This window comes from Amblyomma maculatum, chromosome 9 (assembly GCF_055883805.1).
Source record: "Amblyomma maculatum isolate TAMU_Amacu chromosome 9, ASM5588380v1, whole genome shotgun sequence".
In the NCBI taxonomy this organism is placed as follows: domain Eukaryota; kingdom Metazoa; phylum Arthropoda; class Arachnida; order Ixodida; family Ixodidae; genus Amblyomma; species Amblyomma maculatum.
This window is the reverse complement of record NC_139352.1, coordinates 78,142,573-78,162,525: the sequence shown is the minus strand read 5'-3', so window position 1 is coordinate 78,162,525 and position 19,953 is coordinate 78,142,573. Positions and strand designations below refer to the sequence as shown.

The 19,953-nt window shown below is 44.4% G+C and overlaps 1 protein-coding gene across 1 annotated transcript in view; it reads left to right on the top strand.

Annotated features, from left to right (window-relative positions):
• LOC146179512 (cytosolic 10-formyltetrahydrofolate dehydrogenase) overlaps window positions 1–19,953 on the top strand; it is a 50,064-nt gene that overhangs the window by 20,932 nt on the left and 9,179 nt on the right. Inside the window, exons 2-5 of the mRNA XM_084580205.1 lie at window positions 9,357–9,551; window positions 11,624–11,789; window positions 12,552–12,749; window positions 15,203–15,472. Of these exons, the coding sequence (XP_084436331.1) occupies window positions 9,357–9,551; window positions 11,624–11,789; window positions 12,552–12,749; window positions 15,203–15,472 (829 nt within the window). The remainder of the gene's footprint in view (window positions 1–9,356; window positions 9,552–11,623; window positions 11,790–12,551; window positions 12,750–15,202; window positions 15,473–19,953) is intronic.

The window sequence follows — 19,953 nt, the reverse complement described above, 5'->3', positions numbered from 1 at the left end:
CCCAACACTGGTGACCAGCGGTGGGATCTGAATCTACAAGCCACAACATCTGGTGATTGGAGGTGGATCTGAAGCTACAAGCCACAACACCTTGTGATCGGAGGTGGCATCTCAAGCAACAAGCAGGAGCAACAATCGGCCAACAAGAGGGCAGCTCGGAACATCGATCGCATGTGTGGGTGAGTGCTTGGCTTTTCTTCTGATGTGGACCAGGTTCTAGAACAGGGTTAGATTTTAGAACTGGTAAAGAGAGTGTGGAAACGCCTTTAGGTTTGGTAGTTTGCACTGTTGTTTTGGAAGTAGCCGACACTCGGAGCGATCATGGACCTACAAAAGCTGCAGAAACCGGAACTGTTGCAATTGTGTGAGGAATTGGGAATTGATACAAGTGGTTTGGCACGAAAACCTTTGATTATAAAGGCAATCACAGATTTGGGAGCCGATGATGAGGAGCTCAGTGAAGCATGGAACCTCATCGGTCAAAAAAAGGAACAGCTCAGACAGCAGAAGGAGCGGGAAAAAGAGCAGAAAGAGCGGGAAAAAGAGGAAAAGAAGCGTGAAAGAGAAGCAAAAAAGCTGGACCAAGAAATTGAGCTCCGGAAATTAGAACTAGAGTTGAGCAAGAGGTCGGGCAATTGTCCCCAGCTAGCGGTACCTCTTCTCAACAAGGAGGCAGATTTCAAGATGTCAAAGTACATGCAGCCATATGTGATATCAGGGGATATCGGTCTGTATCTGGCTAACTTTGAGCGAACCTGCGAAAAACTGTCCTTCCAGCGAGACACTTGGTCTCAGAGATTATTGACGGTTCTGCCCTGCGAGGCAGCGGAGGTTGTCGCGCGGCTAAGCAAGGAGGACGCGGACAACTACGAGAAGGTCAAAGCTTGCCTTCTGAGAAAGTATAGGCTTAGCGCCGAGGCGTTCAGACAACGTTTTCGGAAAGCTACTAAGTCCAGGGACGAGAGTTACCCTGAATTCCTGTACAATTTAAGAGTTAATTTGGGCGAGTGGCTAAAGAGCACAGATTCCTACAGTGATAGGGACGCTGTAGTCGAGCAAATTCTTTTGGAGCAGTTTTATAACTGCCTCCCAGAAAAAGAAAGAAATTGGTTACAGGACCGAGGCGAAATTAAGTCGGCAACTGAAGCTGCCGAACTTATTGAGGAGTATGCTTCGCGCCGACAATTCAGCAACCCAGCAGTGGATAGGCCCCGCAATCCCAAGTTCAGTATGAAAAACCGTCAGGAAAGGCACTTTGCTAGAGTTGGAAACGAAGAAATGAAGGTTTCTTCAGGCAAATTCCCTAGAAAGGACGGCAGTGAGAAAAGTGGGGAAGTGACCAACGTGCAGAACACAAAGAATAAGCTTGAGGCTAGGAAGCCGCTCACATGCTTTAGGTGTAATGAGCAGGGTCACATTGCCGTCAACTGCCGGAAAGAAAAGATTGCTTTCTCGTATGTCAGGGACTGCGATGAAAATATGCAGCTTTTAGAACCCTACCTGCATGACCTAGTAGTCAACGGGAAGCCTTGCAAGGTACTGCGCGATTCGGCCGCAACGATGGATGTTGTCCATCCGGCGTATGTATCGCCTTCCGACTATACAGGACAGTGTGCATGGATCCGACAGGTAGTTGAGGAACAGAGTGTGTGCTTGCCGATCGCGAACGTGGTCATCGAGGGCCCTTTCGGCGAATTAACAACCGAGGCTGCCGTTTCAGGAAAGCTTCCTAAGTGCTATCCGTATTTGTTCTCCAACAAATCGGACATGCTGCTGCGAAAGAGGGGCATCCTTTTCGGAGACAGAGTTGTGCAAGCCTTAACACGTTCAAAGGCGCGAGAACTAGCTACACTGCTCATTCCAGAAAAATCCACAGCGGAGGAAACGGCAGTTAAAACAATGGTAAATGCGGAAGATAGCAGGTCAGAAAACTTTGAGAGCGAGGCATCTCAGATAAGTCAACTTGAAAGTGAGCTTGATGAGACGCGGAATGAGGGACGTTCTTGAGAGTAACCTCTTGCCGCCAGTGTCTAGTAATCTCACGAGACTTTTAAGTGGAACCCGAGAGGACTTAGCTATAGAGCAAGCCAATGATCCCAATATACAGGAGATAAGGGAGCGCCACCGCGCCACTAAGACAGCAAACAATATTTCTTTCGAGATGAGAAAGGGAGTGCTGTATCGCTTATTCAAGGATAAGCGCGGAGTAGAGCGGGACCAATTAGTCGTTCCCCAAAAGTACCGCGGAGACTTACTGCGACTTTCCCATGGCAGCTCGTGGTCATGTCACCTTGGAATAAAGAAAACAAAGCAGAGGCTGTTGCAAGAATACTATTGGCCTGGATGTTTTAAGGACACGGAAAATTTTGTACGGTCATGCGACACGTGCCAGCGGGTTGGAAAGGCGCAAGATAAGTGGAAAGCTCCGATGGTGTTAGTACCAATCATTACCGAGCCGTTTCACCGGTTAGTAATAGATATAGTTGGGCCACTTCCTGTGACCGAGTCAGGGTACCGTTATATCCTCACTATGTTATGCCCAGCCACAAAGTTTCCAGAGGCTGTTCCGCTGCGCGAGGTGACGTCCGAGAGTGTAGTGGATTCGCTGCTGTCAGTGTTTGCACGAGTTGGATTCCCTTCCGAGGTCCAAAGTGATCAGGGTAGCGTTTTCACGAGTGTCCTCACCACCTCATTTCTCGAGCGATGCGGCATTAAGGTAGTGCATAGCTCGATCCATCATCCGCAGAGCAACAGCGTAGAAAGATGGCACTCTGTTCTCAAACGAGTCCTGAGGGGACTGTGCTATGAAAACAAGCGCGAATGGGATACCTGCCTGCCTGCAGCGCTTTTCGCTTTGCGGTCAGTGCCGCACGAATCCACTGGATTTAGCCCAGCCGAGTTGGTGTACGGAAGGTCACTGCGCTCACCTTTGCGAATGGTGCGCGAAGCCTGGGAGGGGCGCGGAGAAGACCCAACAGTAGTAGAATTCATTCTGAACCTCTTGAATCGCTTACATAACACTAAGGAACTCGTTGAGGCCAGCATGAAGTCAGCCCAGGCTCGTTCCAAGGTGTACTATGATAAGTCAGCCCGTCAAAGGACGTTTTGTATCGGGGACCAGGTGATGTTGCTGAGAAGTTCAAGGCAGAATAAGCTCGAAGTACAGTGGGAAGGACCGGCTGAAGTCGTTGCAAAGCTTTCTAACACTAACTACGCAGTGAAAATTCCCGGTAGGCGTAAAGAAGTGCGCATTTATCATTGCAATCTTATGAAGCCTTATGTGCAGAGGGAAGCCGTGGTAAATCTAACGTTAAACCTTCCCGAGGAGATGGGGGACAACTTGATTTGCCTCAGTGGAAAAGGAAGCAACGCTCAGGAGCTTCTCAAAAAGACGGAGCAGAGAGGAGAACTAAAGAAATCCCAGCTGTCCGATCTGGGCGAGATAATAACAGAGTTTGAGGCCTGCTTCGTGGACAGGCCAGGCAGAACTGATTTGACTGAGCACGATATTGAGCTGACTTCAGACGTGCCAGTGCGATCAAGGTGCTACCGATTTTCTCCAAGGCAAAGAGAAATTCTGGATAGGGAAGTAACTCGCATGCTGGAATTGGGAGTAATAAAACCCTCGGAAAGCGATTATGCTTCGCCTATGATCTTAGTAGAAGCTCCAGGTAAAGACCCTAGGCCTGTGGTAGACTACCGAAAGCTAAATTCTCTCACCAGGGATCAAGTGTATCCTATTCCGAATATTGAGGAGAGAGTAGAACAGGTCAGTAGAGCGGCATATGTGACTACGCTGGACCTTACTCGAGGATACTGGCAAGTACCGCTCACTGAACGCGCCAGCAGATACGCGGCTTTCGTCACTCCGACGGGCAGCTACCAGCCAACAATGATGAGTTTCGGGCTCAAAAATGCTCCATTTTGTTTTTCCCGACTCATGGATAGGGTTTTAAAGGGGTGTGAAACATTCGCGGTGCCTTATTTAGACGACATTGCGGTTTTTTCCGACTCATGGGCGGACCATATGGTACATCTAAGAGCTGTACTGAGCCTTTTGCGTCAAGCTGGACTAACCGTAAAGGCCGAGAAATGTTGCCTGGCAAGGGCGACCGTGGACTACTTGGGTCACAATGTAGGTCAAGGTTTCAGGAAACCCAGCGAGATTAAGATTTCTGCGGTAGCAGACTACCCGCGGCCGAGCACGAAGACGGAAATTCGAGCATTCCTGGGTCTGACTGGGTACTACAATCACTACATCCCTAACTATTCAGCTTTGGCTAGCCCTCTGACCGACGCTCTCCGCAAGACAGAACCGACAAATGTAGTCTGGGACGAACAAAAGGAAGCCTCCTTCGTAAACCTGAAGGCTGTGCTGATTAGCCGTCCGGTATTGCGAGCTCCAGACTATGGCCGAGAATTCACGGTCCAGTGTGATGCCAGTGATCGAGGGTTAGGTGCTGTTCTCTGCCAGAGAGATGACGACGGTAATGAGCACCCCGTGCTCTACTTGAGCAGAAAACTGAGTTCTAGAGAGAGGGCTTATTGCGCGTCAGAGAAGGAATGCGCTTGCATTGTATGGGCCATTCAAAAATTGCAGTGCTATCTTGGAGGGGCCAAATTCACCGTAGAGACGGACCATTGTCCCCTGGCTTGGCTGCAAACTGCGACATCGAAGAACAGTCGCCTTCTTAGGTGGAGCTTGATTTTACAGCAGTACAATTTTGAAATAAGATACAAAAAGGGGAAGTTAAATGGGAATGCGGACGCGCTTAGCCGCTCTTTCTAAGCGGTCCGAGATGTTCCTCACCATGTATCCAAATTGATAATCAGGTTTTTTTTTTTTTTTCGTGCGCTTGAATATAGATGACTATGTAAAGCAGCACGTTTGGTTTTCGAGGCATACGTGGGTCCTGAACGTCTTGAGAGTGGGCTTTTCTCGAACAACAATGGCAGTTTTCTTTTGACCTGGTCTCTTCAGACGGGAGCCGAGTGCTTGCTTCGACATGTGGTTGAGTTTCAGATAGCTCAAGCAATTTGGCCTACAACAATCAAGACAACGCGACATGCAACAGCGAGCTTCAAGCGTTCACGTGCAGGCCATTAAGTCGTCTCTTCATGCAGCAGCTGCGGCTGCTGCCCTCCGAGTCTCTTCTGGCGGGGGAGGAGGCTGTTACGACCAAGCATCCGCATTTGCGCGCTCTATTGTTCGCCTGTGGGCATGGAAAAGTTTTGTGAATATGTGGTGATGGTCCATTGGCTCTAAGTGAGCCTGTTTCCAGGAATCCTGTTTTGTAAGCATGTTTTGCTTTGTGGACAACCTGCAAATGCCAAATTGGCCCTGTCAAGAGAACGTCTGGAAAAACACAAAGAAACGTCCCCCTGCGGGAAATAGCAGGAAGTGCTTTCTTTTGTTCACCCTTCCAGTCGAGAAGTGCTATCCTCCAGTGATGAATGCCTCCTATCCAAAGGAGACGACAGAGTGACATGTCCGCTGACGTGCAGGACAAGAGAAGAGCATGACTCATACGGCCATTAAGTGATTTCCCGGGAATGCAGGAAAGATTTGCAATTGTCGAAAAGGGACCATGTTGGGAGCCCTATGCGGCGCCACGTGCACTCGGGTTTCTGAGAAGTAAAACCCCCAGAACCAGCCTGTGGTTTCTTTGCTGAAGAATAGAAATGTACCTCCTCTCCTCGCCGTTCCCAAGCTTTTCCCGCCAACAAGTGATCACGCCCAACGAATGAATGCCGGACCAGTCAGTGCTTCAGACCATCAGTGCAGTGATGTGTTCGATTGGATGCCGATACCTGAGGGGCGTGCCCTGGATTTGGTTGGTCAGCATCTTCAGAGAGGGGCTGGACATAGGGGGTTTTTAAGGACGCTGCAGAGCACGAAATGTCGCTCTGGGCCCTGGGTAAACGGCTCATCCAGTCGCTTCTCGCTATGAACTCTTAACGCTTGTCATTTTGCTGATGTACCCTTCTTCTTCATGTAAATATTCTTGTAAATACGTTTTCTCAAAGTGCCAGTAAACCTGCTTGTACATATTTTACCAACTTCGAAGATTCAGTCCTTCTTCAACCCGGAGTCTCTGCACGCTACCAAGTGAAGGCCGGGTCGCCATAGCCCCAGCGTCACGACAACAAATAAACCACAATTACAAGAAACAACAAAACAGATAAAAGCACATGAATATTTGCAAAAATAAAAAAAACACAAAATTAAACATTGAAGCTTAAAAAGGAAAAAAAGACATGAACAGAGCGGCAGGCGGTAACGTTGATATATGTTATACAATGTCTCACAAATAACAGCATGAGAATAAAACGAGAATTATCATTAACAGAAATAAAGACAGAAACCTCTAATGCACTGGTAAGTGAACAATGAACACACAAAGTTTAAGCAGAGGTAGTGGCAGCCAATAGATTAGAAAATTTATCCGCATCAGTGACTGTAGCAACATGTGAAGCCAGAGCGTTCGAGACAGTTGTCGTACGTGGTATGAATGAATGTGCATAGTTAGATGTATGACATGACGAGCGCTTAACTTTAAGTGGATGTTCGAGGCGGTCAAACAATTGAAGAAGGCGAAGAAAAAAAGTCATTATGAAGCGTTGAGTGATGATACAGTTTATGAAAAAGTGATAAACAAGCAAGCTTACGACGGCGACATAGATCCTGAAGATGGGCGCGTTTCTTCAAGGCTGTGATGCTGGTATGACGTGAATAATCAGAGAAGATAAAACGAACTGCGCGATTCTGCAATGATTCGATGTTACTTATTAAGTATGCTTGGTGAGGGTCCCAAATAGCCGAGCATATATTCAATTTTAGGTCGAATCAGAGTGGTGTAAGCACGTAATCGGAGGTGGGAAAGATCATGGTTTAAGTTATGTTTTAAGAGATCTAAAGAGCGATTTGCGGATGCAAGAACAAGGTTAATATGGTGGTTCCATCTTAGATCTGAAAGAAGGTGAAGATCGAGATATTTATACGTGGTTACCAACTCAACTGGAGTTTTATTTAAAGAATACGCGGTTTGAAGTCTGGACATTCGGCTAGTAAAACATATAAATTTTGTTTTAGAAAGATTAAGTTGCATAAGCCAAGTAGAGCACCATGCTGTTACTGTGTCGAGGTCTGATTGAAGGGCTAGACGATCGTCGTCAGTATAAATTTTGTGATAAATCACACAATCGTCATTGAGAAGTCTGATTCGAGAAGAGACTGAGTTAGGTAAATCAATAATAAATATCAAGAAACGCAAGGGGCCAAGCATGCTTCCTTGTGGAACGCCGGAATGAACTTGGCTAAGGGACGAATTATGGTTATTGACAGTGGTAAACTGAAACCTGGAACAGAGAAAATCTTTAACCCATGCAATAACAAAGGAGTGAATATTGAGAAGTGTTAATTTGGCTAATAACCGGTTGTGAGGTACCCTATCAAATGCTTTGAAAAAATCAAGAAATATTGAGTCAACTTGAATACCAGCATTAACAGATGAAGATCATGCATGAAACCAGCAAGTTGCGTTTCACACGAGTACCCTTTGCGAAAGCCGGGTTGATATTTAAAGATGATGTTGTGTTGCTCTAACAAGGTAAATACCTGCGAATAAATCACGTGTTCAATGAGTTTACAAATCGTGCTAGTTAATGAAATTGGTCGATAATTTAGTGCTAAAGAACGATCACCGAACTTGAAAATGGGCACAACCTTGGCAAGGCGCCAGTCATGTGGAACCAAACCAAAAAAAAAAAAAAAAAAGGGACTGCGAAAAAATAGCGGACAAGATGCGATACCTTCAGATGAACTCTTAAGTATTTTGTTATTGATCACCAAGGTGATCAGACACCGATGTCGTTTTAAGTTTGTTTAGTAAAGATAGGATTCCAGTTTCAGTAATAATTATTTCGGACATTGAGGAATTATAATTATTCGTTGTAGGAGGGGCTAAATAAACCTCTTCTCGGGTAAACACTGACGTGAATGTGTCGTTGAGAGCTTGGGTGTGTTCAAACAAAAACGGTACCCATGACCTTTTCTTATTTGGATTGAAATTTTTATATTTGGTGAGCAAGTGTCTCGACACAAAGGAACGAACCTCAGTTTTGCAAGATACGGCGCAGTTCCCCCCCCCCCCCCAAAAAAAAAAAAAAAAAAAAAACAGTATACCACTAGAGGTGGCAAACGCCGTTTTTGCCATTTAAAGAAGTTGCAAGTTTGGAGACTTGCTACTTCCGCACTAAGATCTTGTCGTCTGTTAATTTTTACTCACTAAATTACGCAACCTTTACAATCCGTTTTATTTTTGCAGTTTGTTCAGTAAAGAAGTGTAAACTTGGCTTCAGGAATGGGGCGCTGCAAAAAATGTTCATTTTCAACCTTAGACACTGGCAATTTGCATTAAAACGTTTTCTCTTTATTATGCGGGTTACATTCTTAATTTCATTCAAAATTTGGAACTCTAGGTTGCTAGGTGTGTTCCTCACAAGACATAAAAATTGCCCGAAATTTGAAAACAGCAAAAAAGGGGCAACATTGATTCCAGTAAAAAAAAACACAACATCATCTTCAATTTTTATTAAAATCCCTCTCAAGAATCCTCAGTACCTCAGAAGTATTACGGACTAAAAAGTGTTGCATTATAATGTTTAAGTTATGAAAATAAATAAAAAATCCTAGCGCTGGTCCTGAAAATTGTCAATATTCAGCCCTACATTCTGGCACGACTAAATAAAGTGTTGCTACTGATGCTATTCGTATATATTAATTACTGACACTTTGTTCTTTATTTCCTTTTGAAAATGTATGCTCTAGAGTAGTCCATGTTTTCTCCATATTATTTTATATTCGGCCCAAATTCAAGAATATAAAAAATGGGTAACTCCGATTCGAATTTAAAAATATACCCTGGCTTTGATATTTATCGAAATCAACGAAAACAATTCTAAGTACACTATAAATATCTGGTACTAAAATTATTGCATTATGTAAAATAAAATATAAAAATGAGTATAAGAATGAACGCAATTTTTTATTCTATGGAAGTGATTAGGGCTTCCCCTTAAAGAGTAGGCGTCAAAGTTTGGAATCAATAGTTGCTGTATTTAGTTACATTTTATCTTATGCAGTATCCAAAGCAATCTCAATGTTTATAAAGCCATTTTCTGCTTGTTGGCAGGGCTGATGATAGCTTTGTGGAGGTCGCCAGAGAGAGGCGACCGCGGCCACACTTATTTGAGAACAAGCTGAAAGGCGGCGGCGGCAGCGCCCGGCCGAGGCGAAGTTCCCGAGCGTTCCGAAGCTAAGCTCTCGTGCCGGCGCTGCGTCCTCCTCTTCTCAGGTGCCAGCGCATGTGGTGGCGCTACAGCGCATGTGGTTGCTCCGGCCACCGGCCGTGCGCCGACGGGTTCCCCTCGCCCCATCATGAGATGCTTAAACTTAATGGTTTGCAGGTGATCACATGGCCCAAGCATCAGTCCATCGTGTACCACCCGTCGCTGCTTCCACGCCACAGGGGCGCTTCCTCCGTCAATTGGTGAGGGGCCACGCGCCACGGCAGGTCGAGCCGTGGTGCTCGAACATGCGCTCAATACGAGTGCCAACTATGATACAAATGAATCCCACATTTTATTTATTATTCTGCTAAGTATAAACAGCTATACATTTGAAATAACATTGTTAAACTTGACAGCCAGTTGTTTTGTGTAATGATAATCGTTACTAAGGGCTATTACCGGCTAGGACGACCTCGCTTATGATGACTTTACGCAGATTTGAATCGCATATATACCTGAAGGAGCGCCATAACAATATTAACACCTATACTACTTTATGATAAGACTGCTTACTATTACTGCTACTACTACTACTACTACTACTACTACTACTACTACTACTACTACTACTACTACTACTACTACTACTACTACTACTAGTATTAGTAGTAATAGTACTAGTGAATCGTATAATGTACTACTACTACTACTAGTCTAGTAGTAGCAGTCCTGCTGATCGTGGCGCTGTACTGTACATAGCAAATGACTATATTTAGTCAAAACAGTTAAACCTGCTGCACGAGTAGGCGCCGTAAAAATCTTCACCCTGAACTTTTAACCAGTCCAGTTAGGCCCTGAGCGTGTCGGAGGATGGAGGAAGGAATCTCGAATGGAGAGCAACTGGGCAGGAGAACAGACAAAGAAAGGAAATATTGTCATAAGGGACAGGGCAGTCAGGACGCGAAGGATTGCGAAGGAAGTCTTAAATATATATAGCGGTACAGATGTGAAAAGAGTGCTGGGTTTTATCAGTCGAAGTATGTGAGCGTCTCACACAAAAAGACTAGACTGTTGACTGGTGTAGAGTTTGCAGTAAAGGTGTAGAACGTTGAGGTACTCTTTGATGGCGGCGCTAAAGGATAGTATCGACCTGTCAACTCAATGCCGTACGACCAGGGATTGCATCGAGGAAAACGTGGCAGCTATAGTGTTCCAGCGCCGCAGGCGCCGCTTCTAGTTTCGTCCGCAGATGGGGTGGGGTATTTCATTCAGGCTGAATGGCACGAATAGCAGCCTGGGAGTATGTGCAGATGATATTAGCACAGGTGAGAGAGGATAGAAATTCAGGGGGACACTTGAGCTTTGCTTTTAGGGGTATGATGTGAGAGCGTTAATTTGAAGGCTCCCGTACGCAGCTCCTCCTCCCTCGCGCATGCACTTTACAGCTCGCTTAATCACCGGTGCTAATTTAGCAATAACTAAACCTTTAATTTGGGGATGGGGTGAGAGGCATTTGCATGTCGACCGCAAATAAGCAAGACCGGTGACATATTAGTAGGTAAAGGAAAGTATCCGGAGGCTATAATGGCATCTAAGCATAAGTAATAACTTCTACACCGTTCTGGCGGCGCGGTTCAGGTGTTCACACAACAAGTGTGACAGATACTGCGCCTTTCCTTGCCTGTGAACCTATTATTATTATTATTATTATTATTATTATTATTATTATTATTATTATTATTATTATTATTATTATTATTATTATTATTATATTATTATTATTACACAGTCACTCCTGTTCAATGCTGTCTTGAACTGCTTTTTATCCGTTTCTTATTTATATTTTAACTTTAAACTTTATATTCGAATCTTACTGTCCCGTGTTCAATTCTATTTCTTTATTGTATTTTCCTTTATTTCTAGCCTGTGTTTTAAGTACCACGCACTTGTGCTGGGAATGGTTGTTTATTTTATGTATATTTCTATATTACTATAATTAATGTCAGTTATTTGTTGTTGTTTTTTCTCTCTTTTTTAGCTTTCGTGATGTGCTCAACAAATCTCTCACTGTGTATGTAAGACATGCTACTCACTGATTTCTTTCTTTCCGTGACACCTTTCGTCTCAGTGTCATTTCATGTTGTTTATTTCTTCTTTTGTGTTCTATCTCTGTGTAAAACTTGTGTGTGCATTTTCATTTTTTTATATTTTTGCTGCAGCACGAAGACCACATGGTTGTTCCTGCGCACATTAAATAAATATTGATTGATTGATTATTATTATTATCGTTCTGGAGAGCGCTGTGCTGCCATCTAGGGGGTCGTTCGTGCAGGACACTGATCGAGGGCGACAAGCGAGGCGGCCTGAGCGTGTTCTGGGCCGACGACGGCCTGGACACGGGACCCTTGCTGCTGCAGCGAGAGTGCGAGGTGCTGCCCGATGACACCGTGGACACACTCTACGCCCGGTTCCTCTTCCCAGAGGGCGTCAAGGCCATGGTAAGGATCGAAACGCGCATGCGCGGTGTGTCGAACACGACGATGATCGTGGTGTCCACAGTCACTGCCTGTTGATCCTTGAACGGCAATGCGACAAGCGGCTCTCACGCATGCACAAGGCTGGCTCTCCCCTGATGGGGCTGGCACAGGTTGGTCACCCCCGCTTGCGGCGGGGGCTAGCCTGGCACTGAATTTTTATCTGTTATAGGCCGTCATTGCACACGCCACCGCTGGTGGTGGACGACGGCTGTTGTTGCGGCGCGCGTCTTTCTTTCCCTCTTCCTTTTCTTTCTTCTCTATTTTCTCTTCTATCTGCACGAGGCAGCGCAGGTGGCTCAGCTACAGAGCCAGTAGCAGGCCCGTGCATTTTCTTTTCCTTCTTCCTACAGCCACAACAACAACAACAACACGCATGCACCAGAGTCGACAAAGAGAAGTGAATACAACACCACTGAAATAATGTATTTCTGAGTCTCTCATTTTAGTTTTCACCTTCAGCTTGTTTCCATCGCAATTTTCTCTCCACTATCCTGTACTGTTGTTGGTCGTAGTTGATTATAAGAAAAATGTTAACGTACCGACTGAAACTCACTTAGAGCGATGAGTTACATGAAAATTGAATAACACGGCGGTGGTTGGCGCAAAGAAAGCATGATTAAAACTTCGCTGGGGCCATATCGGGCCGCTGGTCTTGGTCGGACGAAGTGATTGTGAAGATGCTCGAATGTAGACGAGCTGTCGTCTAATAACTGCGGTGCACAGGGCGAGGCCGTGGAGCTGATCGCCTCCGGCAAGGCCCCGCGCATCGTGCAGCCCACTGAAGGCGCCACCTACGACCCCATGCTCAACAAGCGGGAGCTGCGGCGTGTCGACTTCGCCAAGCTGAGTGGTCAGGCGCTGCACAACTTCATCCGGGGCATGGATAAGGTGCCCGGAGCCTGGATCACGCTCGAAGGACAGGTTAGGCATAATTTATTCCCCTCTCAGAGGTCGGAGAATGTACTAATGGTGGTGGTGAAGACCTTTAATGACACGGAATGAACGTGTAGAGGAAGGCATGATTTGGAGCAGGCTGGTCTTCACAAGCACTAGATGGGGTCCCGTACTAGGGACTCCCAGTGGAGTCGGCCGCTGCCCGGGAGCGCTCCACCAAGGGCGTTGGGTCTGTAGGTCAGAGCAGCCAAGCAGGGTCGCTTCTTCGTCCCGTTGGGGTTAGGGGGATAGCAGGGTTGGATGGGCAGGCCCACACCGTGGGGTAGATGTCCAAAGACTTCTCCGTACAGTGCGGATAGTGCCAGAGAAAGAGGGTCAAAGTGTTTGAGAGCTGCCGGGCACAGCAGAGTATCAGTATAAAGGCGGAGCAGAAGCCATTCCTAGCTCAACCCTTGAAAGGCCTTTACAAGGGCGGGGATAAAGGCCATGGCCAGATTGAATGTACAGGCAGTGTGCTGGGCGAGATGATTCAAGGGGACAAGCTAGACAGCTGGACCGCTAGATATGCTATATGACACGGTTGAAATGAATATTCCACGAGGAATCAGAACTGAAGCAAGCAGTTATAGAAGTTCGCACTTACATCAGTACATGCAGCTGACAGAGCGTTTAGGATTTTGACTTAACTATCATCATCATTTTGACTTCACACTGCCTCAAAGCAGATCGAACGTGACCTTATAACCAATCAAGTAGACCGAACTGTAAGGACCGTACCTTGCTCGGAGGTAAAAAAGAAACACTTGCAGTATGGAAGGGGAACAGTGAATATCTATTGGTTACTAAATAGTCAGTCAACATGTCCATGCTGTTTGATCTGTGCGGGTTGAAACCGCTTGAGAATTGGGCCATTGTTTTAGTCAAAAAGTGCTCATTTTGTACCCATTTAAGCGCATTGATTTTTTTTACGTCCACAGAAGAACTGTGAGAGATACGCCTGCATGATCTATGTATGTGGATTGTGTTGTAGGGCGAAGGTCTTGTACGTGATCGAGCTAATTTGACAAATAACTGAAATAAATCAACTTTTAAATTCATTTTTGACGGCATTATGTTTCGAAAATGAGGGCCGTCGATGTCAAGGCTGAGTTCCTTTCTTCACTTTTGTAAATCGGTAATGTATTTCGAAATATCGAATATCGAAATACGGATCAGAAAGCTTGTTTGGTTGGCTTCGCAACAACATATTTATAAAACGGCGCCAGTCGCATTTCTTATGTATCCAGTACAGACGCCGTTCGTGTATATATAGTTCACAACACAAATTAATATTATTTTGACGTCAATAAAGCGCGGAGAGACGTCATTTTATAAACACGAAATACGAGAATGCCCGCTGAAGCAGCTTTCAAATGAGCGTTTTTTTTTTTATTTCCATCTTTCGAACTACGGCTGGTTGAGAAAATTTTGAAACTCGACTCACCTTCGTTGGCGACGGCCTTCAACTTCGGAATGCATCACTGTCCTTTAAATTTAACATAAACTGGTTGATTAGTTCGTCTTATTTAATCGTGGAATCAAATTATACCACGGACAAAATGCTTGCCTTGCTGTACAATCCACCTGCGCCAACCTCACCGAAGTATACAAGATAAAAACCTGAAGATGTTAAAGAATTACTTGGTATACATGCACACACACGCCAATGCACGCATGATGGAGGGTATCTGAGAGGCCTCCAATTATCCGCATTTAATACTTCTCGAACCGAGCAAGCTGTTCTGAAGCACGATAGTTCATTATGCAAAAACGGGTATAACGTACGCAAACCGCGAAAAAAAAAATTGAAGGACACTTAAGCTTCGCCTTTAAGAGTTCAGCGCGATAGCGTTATCGGGTCCCCGTTCGCTTTGAAGACGCTGGATGGATGTGTCAGGCCTTGAATAGATCGGTGGCCCGCGCCATCTATTGCGGTAAAGCCGTAATTTTCCAATCAGCACCACATCGCAGGTAAGTAAAGCGGAAACGTTCTTTTCTACACGCTTAACTATTACTTCTGTAATTAGTATCTTTCTAATGACGCACATAAACATTAGCTGAAAGTCATGATTTATAAGGCAATGCATCCACCTGTATGCGGAGAGAAGCAATGCGGTTTTGTGGCGGAGTGGTTGCGTGCTCACTTCGCACTATGAAGAAACCGTGTCCGACTCCGCGGGTTTCCCGCAAATCTTTTATTTTTCTTTTTTTTAGTTTCTTCTGATTTTCGCGTTACAACAACGGCAACACTGGCGTTTCTGCGACACGGAGCCCTTAATGCTATAGCGTTATTAGTTAAAACAAGCTTATGCATTTTTGTGTGTCGTTATTTCCCGTGCTCGGTTCTCTCCTACGTCGTTTCTTAAATCCCTTCGGCTGTGGCAAACAAAATGGCACAGCAGCACGCTGGTTTAAACTCAAGGACCCGTGGGCGCACGCAGGCGACCCGTGTGTACGGCTCCAGCCTGTGGCCCTCGGGTCCCGTGGAAGGCGCCCGGCCTGTTTCCGTCGAGGGCATGTCTCGTCCGGGCCTGGTGCACGACGCGGGGCTGCTGCTGTGCGGCTGTGACGGCGTCTGGGTCAACGTGCGCCAGCTAGCCTCCGAAGAGACCGGTCGCGTCAGCCTCGCCTCCCGTTTCGGACAGGAGAACACGAACGGGGAGACCCTTGAGCTCACCGACCAGGAGAAGGCTCTCGTGGAGAAACTCAGGGTGAGAACCCCGACCCATGGGCACGTACAATGTTATTTATTTTGCAGTCTCGGCGGTGCGTGACATTTTTGCCACGTTAATAGGGTTGAAAGTTGAAAGTTTATTAGGGAATCCAAAGTTACAAGCATATACAGCGAGAGGTCCCATGGTACAAGACCGCTGGTACAATACCCGTGAGTCTGACCTGATGGCCAACGACAGCGGACATACTTTCGAGGACGTGCCATCTGTCAGGGGGTGGCCAGGGGACGAGTACAAACTGCTACATCGAGTCACCTCCTGAAGCAACAGTGTGTGTGTGTGCAAGCTTTAAGGAAATGACGTAGAAACTGGGCATGCTGCAACGTGTACAGTATCATCGATGTAGTTGAGACAAATGCGGTCAGTCATTCTTATAGTTGCTCTCGTGGGAAAAGAGCTGAGTACCACTCGCTGTAAAAATGGCACTGCTAACGCAGAGACAAAGAACCGCAAAAGAAACCAGGGAAGTTTCTTTTTAACATCTAAAGTAAAAAGGGATCACCACGAAGAAAAGAGAGAATGAGAAACGCAGTAGCCGCACTTACTCCCACTTTCCTCTTTTGTACATCGGCTTGGGGACTAAACCCAAGAAACCATTGATATAAGAATCAATCAGTCAATAAATAACCTGTTAAAAAATTAGTGGTACGCTTGACGTAGACGCGATAGCTTTTTACCGCCTTTTCATTGAACACCAAGGGAAGCCGGATATTTTTTTTTATGTTCTTTATGGAGTTTAAGCGGAGCGACTCGGGCAATTTAGATCACCTGGGGTTCTTTAACGTACACTGACATCACACAGCACGCAGATACCTTGCTTGTCGCCTGCTTTGAAAAGCGGCGGCCGATTTACGTCTTCAGTAAAAAATTAGCTTTGGTTTATCTTAGCCTGTGGTTAAACCTGCATGGAGTTACGCGAGAGTAATGAGCGTGGCTACGTTTAGGTTCGGCTTGAAAGTAAAGACACGGCTTTTGCACATACTAGTTTACTCTGTGGTTTCAGCTTTATTTATGCCATAGGGGAATCACTTCACGTATGAGCACCCCTTGCCTCTCGTTGTTGACCATTCTCATTCTGGTGTATAGAAGACTTCTAGTGGTATAACATCGTCTCTACGTCAAACTCTGGGGCACATCGCCGTCACTACGTTCGAACGAACTTTCTGTCCTAGCAACTCGCGGTTCTCATTCGCCTCTACCAACTACCCAGTTTATCTATCTATCTATCTATCTATCTATCTATCTATCTATCTATCTATCTATCTATCTATCTATCTATCTATCTATCTATCTATCTATCTATCTATCTATCTATCTATCTATCTATCTATCTATCTATCTATCTATCTATCTATCTATCTATCTATCTATCTATCTATCTATCTATCTATCTATCTATCTATCTATCTATCTATCTATCTATCTATCTATCTATCTATCTATCTATCTATCTATCTATCTATCTATCTATCTATCTATCTATCTATCTATCTATCTATCTATCTATCTATCTATCTATCTATCTATCTATCTATCTATCTATCTATCTATCTATCTATCTATCTATCTATCTATCTATCTATCTATCTATCTATCTATCTATCTATCTATCTATCTATCTATCTATCTATCTATCTATCTATCTATCTATCTATCTATCTATCTATCTATCTATCTATCTATCTATCTATCTATCTATCTATCTATCTATCTATCTATCTATCTATCTATCTATCTATCTATCTATCTATCTATCTATCTATCTATCTATCTATCTATCTATCTATCTATCTATCTATCTATCTATCTATCTATCTATCTATCTATCTATCTATCTATCTATCTATCTATCTATCTATCTATCTATCTATCTATCTATCTATCTATCTATCTATCTATCTATCTATCTATCTATCTATCTATCTATCTATCTATCTATCTATCTATCTATCTATCTATCTATCTATCTATCTATCTATCTATCTATCTATCTATCTATCTATCTATCTATCTATCTATCTATCTATCTATCTATCTATCTATCTATCTATCTATCTATCTATCTATCTATCTATCTATCTATCTATCTATCTATCTATCTATCTATCTATCTATCTATCTATCTATCTATCTATCTATCTATCTATCTATCTATCTATCTATCTATCTATCTATCTATCTATCTATCTATCTATCTATCTATCTATCTATCTATCTATCTATCTATCTATCTATCTATCTATCTATCTATCTATCTATCTATCTATCTATCTATCTATCTATCTATCTATCTATCTTCTTCTTCTTCTTCTTCTTCTTCTTCTTCTTCTTCTTCTTCTTCTTCTTCTTCTTCTTCTTCTTCTTCTTCTTCTTCTTCTTCTTCTTCTTCTCCTTTTCCTTTTTCTTTTTCTTTTTCTTTTTCTTTTTCTTTTTCTTTTTCTTTCTCTTTCTCTTTCTCTTTCTCTTTTTCTTTTTCTTTTTCTTTTTCTTCTTCTTCTTCTTCTTCTTCGCGCAGGTGGCTGCGTTTAAGTGGAGGCGAAACGGATCGAGAGTCATCGGTGTGCTGTGCGTTGTAAGTACACGTTAAAGATCCCCAGGTAGTCGAAACTATTCCTTAGCCCGCCATCTTACGCCACTTCTTTCCGCTTTCTCTCACTTTCCTCACTTTCTTGCGATGTCAGCGCACGTTAAAGATCCCCAGCCCCGCCGGGGTGGTGCAGTGGTAAGACGCCCGGCTACTGTGCCGGAGTACCCGGGTTCGAACCCGACCTCGGCGGCTGCGTTTCGATGGAGGCGAAACGAAGAGGCTTCCGTGTGCTGTGCGATGTCAGCGCACGTTAAAGATCCCCAGGTGGTTGAAATTACTCCGTAGACCTCCACTACGGCTCTTCTTTCTCTCTTTCCACTTTCACTCCCATCTTACTCCCTTCCCTCACTGCGCGGTTGAGGTGTCCACAGAAACCAAGTGCGACAGTTACCGCGCCTTTCCCTTCCTATAAATGAATCAGTCTTTTTAGAGCACTGTTGATCCACGGAGAAAGTGACAAATGCTGCGCCTTTCATTTCCTATGAAGAATTTATTATCATTATTACTACTACTACTACAGGCTCGCTTCTGGAACTAAATAATAATAATTGGTTCACAGGAAGGGAAAGGCGCAGTATCTGTCACACACGTGTCTGTGAACACCTAAACCGCTCCGTAAGGGAAGGGAGGAAGGTGGGAGAGAAAGAGAATCTGGAGTGGAGGGCTACAGAGTGATTCCGACCACTTGGGGATCTTTACCGTGCGCTGACATCGCACAGCACACGGACGCCTCTTCGTTTCGCCTCCATCGAAACGCAGCCGCCGAGGTCGGGTTCGAAGCCGGGTATTCCGGACAGTAGTCGGGCGTCTTACCACTGCACCACCCCGGCGGGGCGCTTCTGGAACTTTGTATTCATTTTGTTCAATAATAATAATAATAATAATAATAATAATAATAATAATAATAATAATAATAATAATAATAATAATAATAATAATAATAATAATAATAATAATAATAATAATAATAATAATAATAATAATAATAATTATTATTATTATTATTATTTTATTATTATTATTATTATTATTATTATTATTATTATTATTATTATTATTATTATTATTATTATTATTATTATTATTATTATTATTATGTTCAACATGCACTGACATCGCAAAGAACAGACACCTATCCGTTTGGCCCGAATCAAAATACCGTTCCGGCGGACGGGTGAGAAACCGAGTACTGCGAAATCGGGTGCCTTAACCACCACTGCGCCACTGAGGGAGGAGCTTAAGCAGTCTAGTGCTCGAAATTATTCCTCAGCCTTCCACTAAGGCACTCCTTTCTTTCTTTTTTTTTTCGTTTTCTCCGACTACGACGCAGTTCAGGTGTCCACAAATTAATTTGCCGACGATTACGCTACATCCTTCGATAGATTGCGGCAAATAATGCAAGACATGCATTACGCTTTCTTTGGAATTCATATATGACCGCCGCCAGAAACCTGCGGTCGCGTCCGTGGCTGAGCCTATAGAAGCCACAGCCCGCAGAGTTCGGCAGAGCAAGTCTGGAAGGCTCGAGCTTCTTCTCGGCTAGAGAAGCGATCAGCCTGGTGGATTGTATTTTCCAGCACAGTTAGCCGTGCCAGTGACGCTGTGAATTAGAGCGGTGTCTTCACTGGGCCTTGCCGAGACTTGAGCTCCACACACTGCAACAGCTGCACTTTTATATCCGCATAATAGAAAAAGGCATTAGCTGAATGCGCTTTTGACGAAAACTACCTTCGAGCCGCCATCGTGCACTCCTTTGTTCTGCTGCCTGCTGGCACGTGAGGGTTTTTTAGTTTTGTTTTTCCATCCTATAGAAATAAGGGGGAGGGGGGGGGGGGGGGGGGGTTCATAGGAAGTATCTGTCACACTTGCAGCT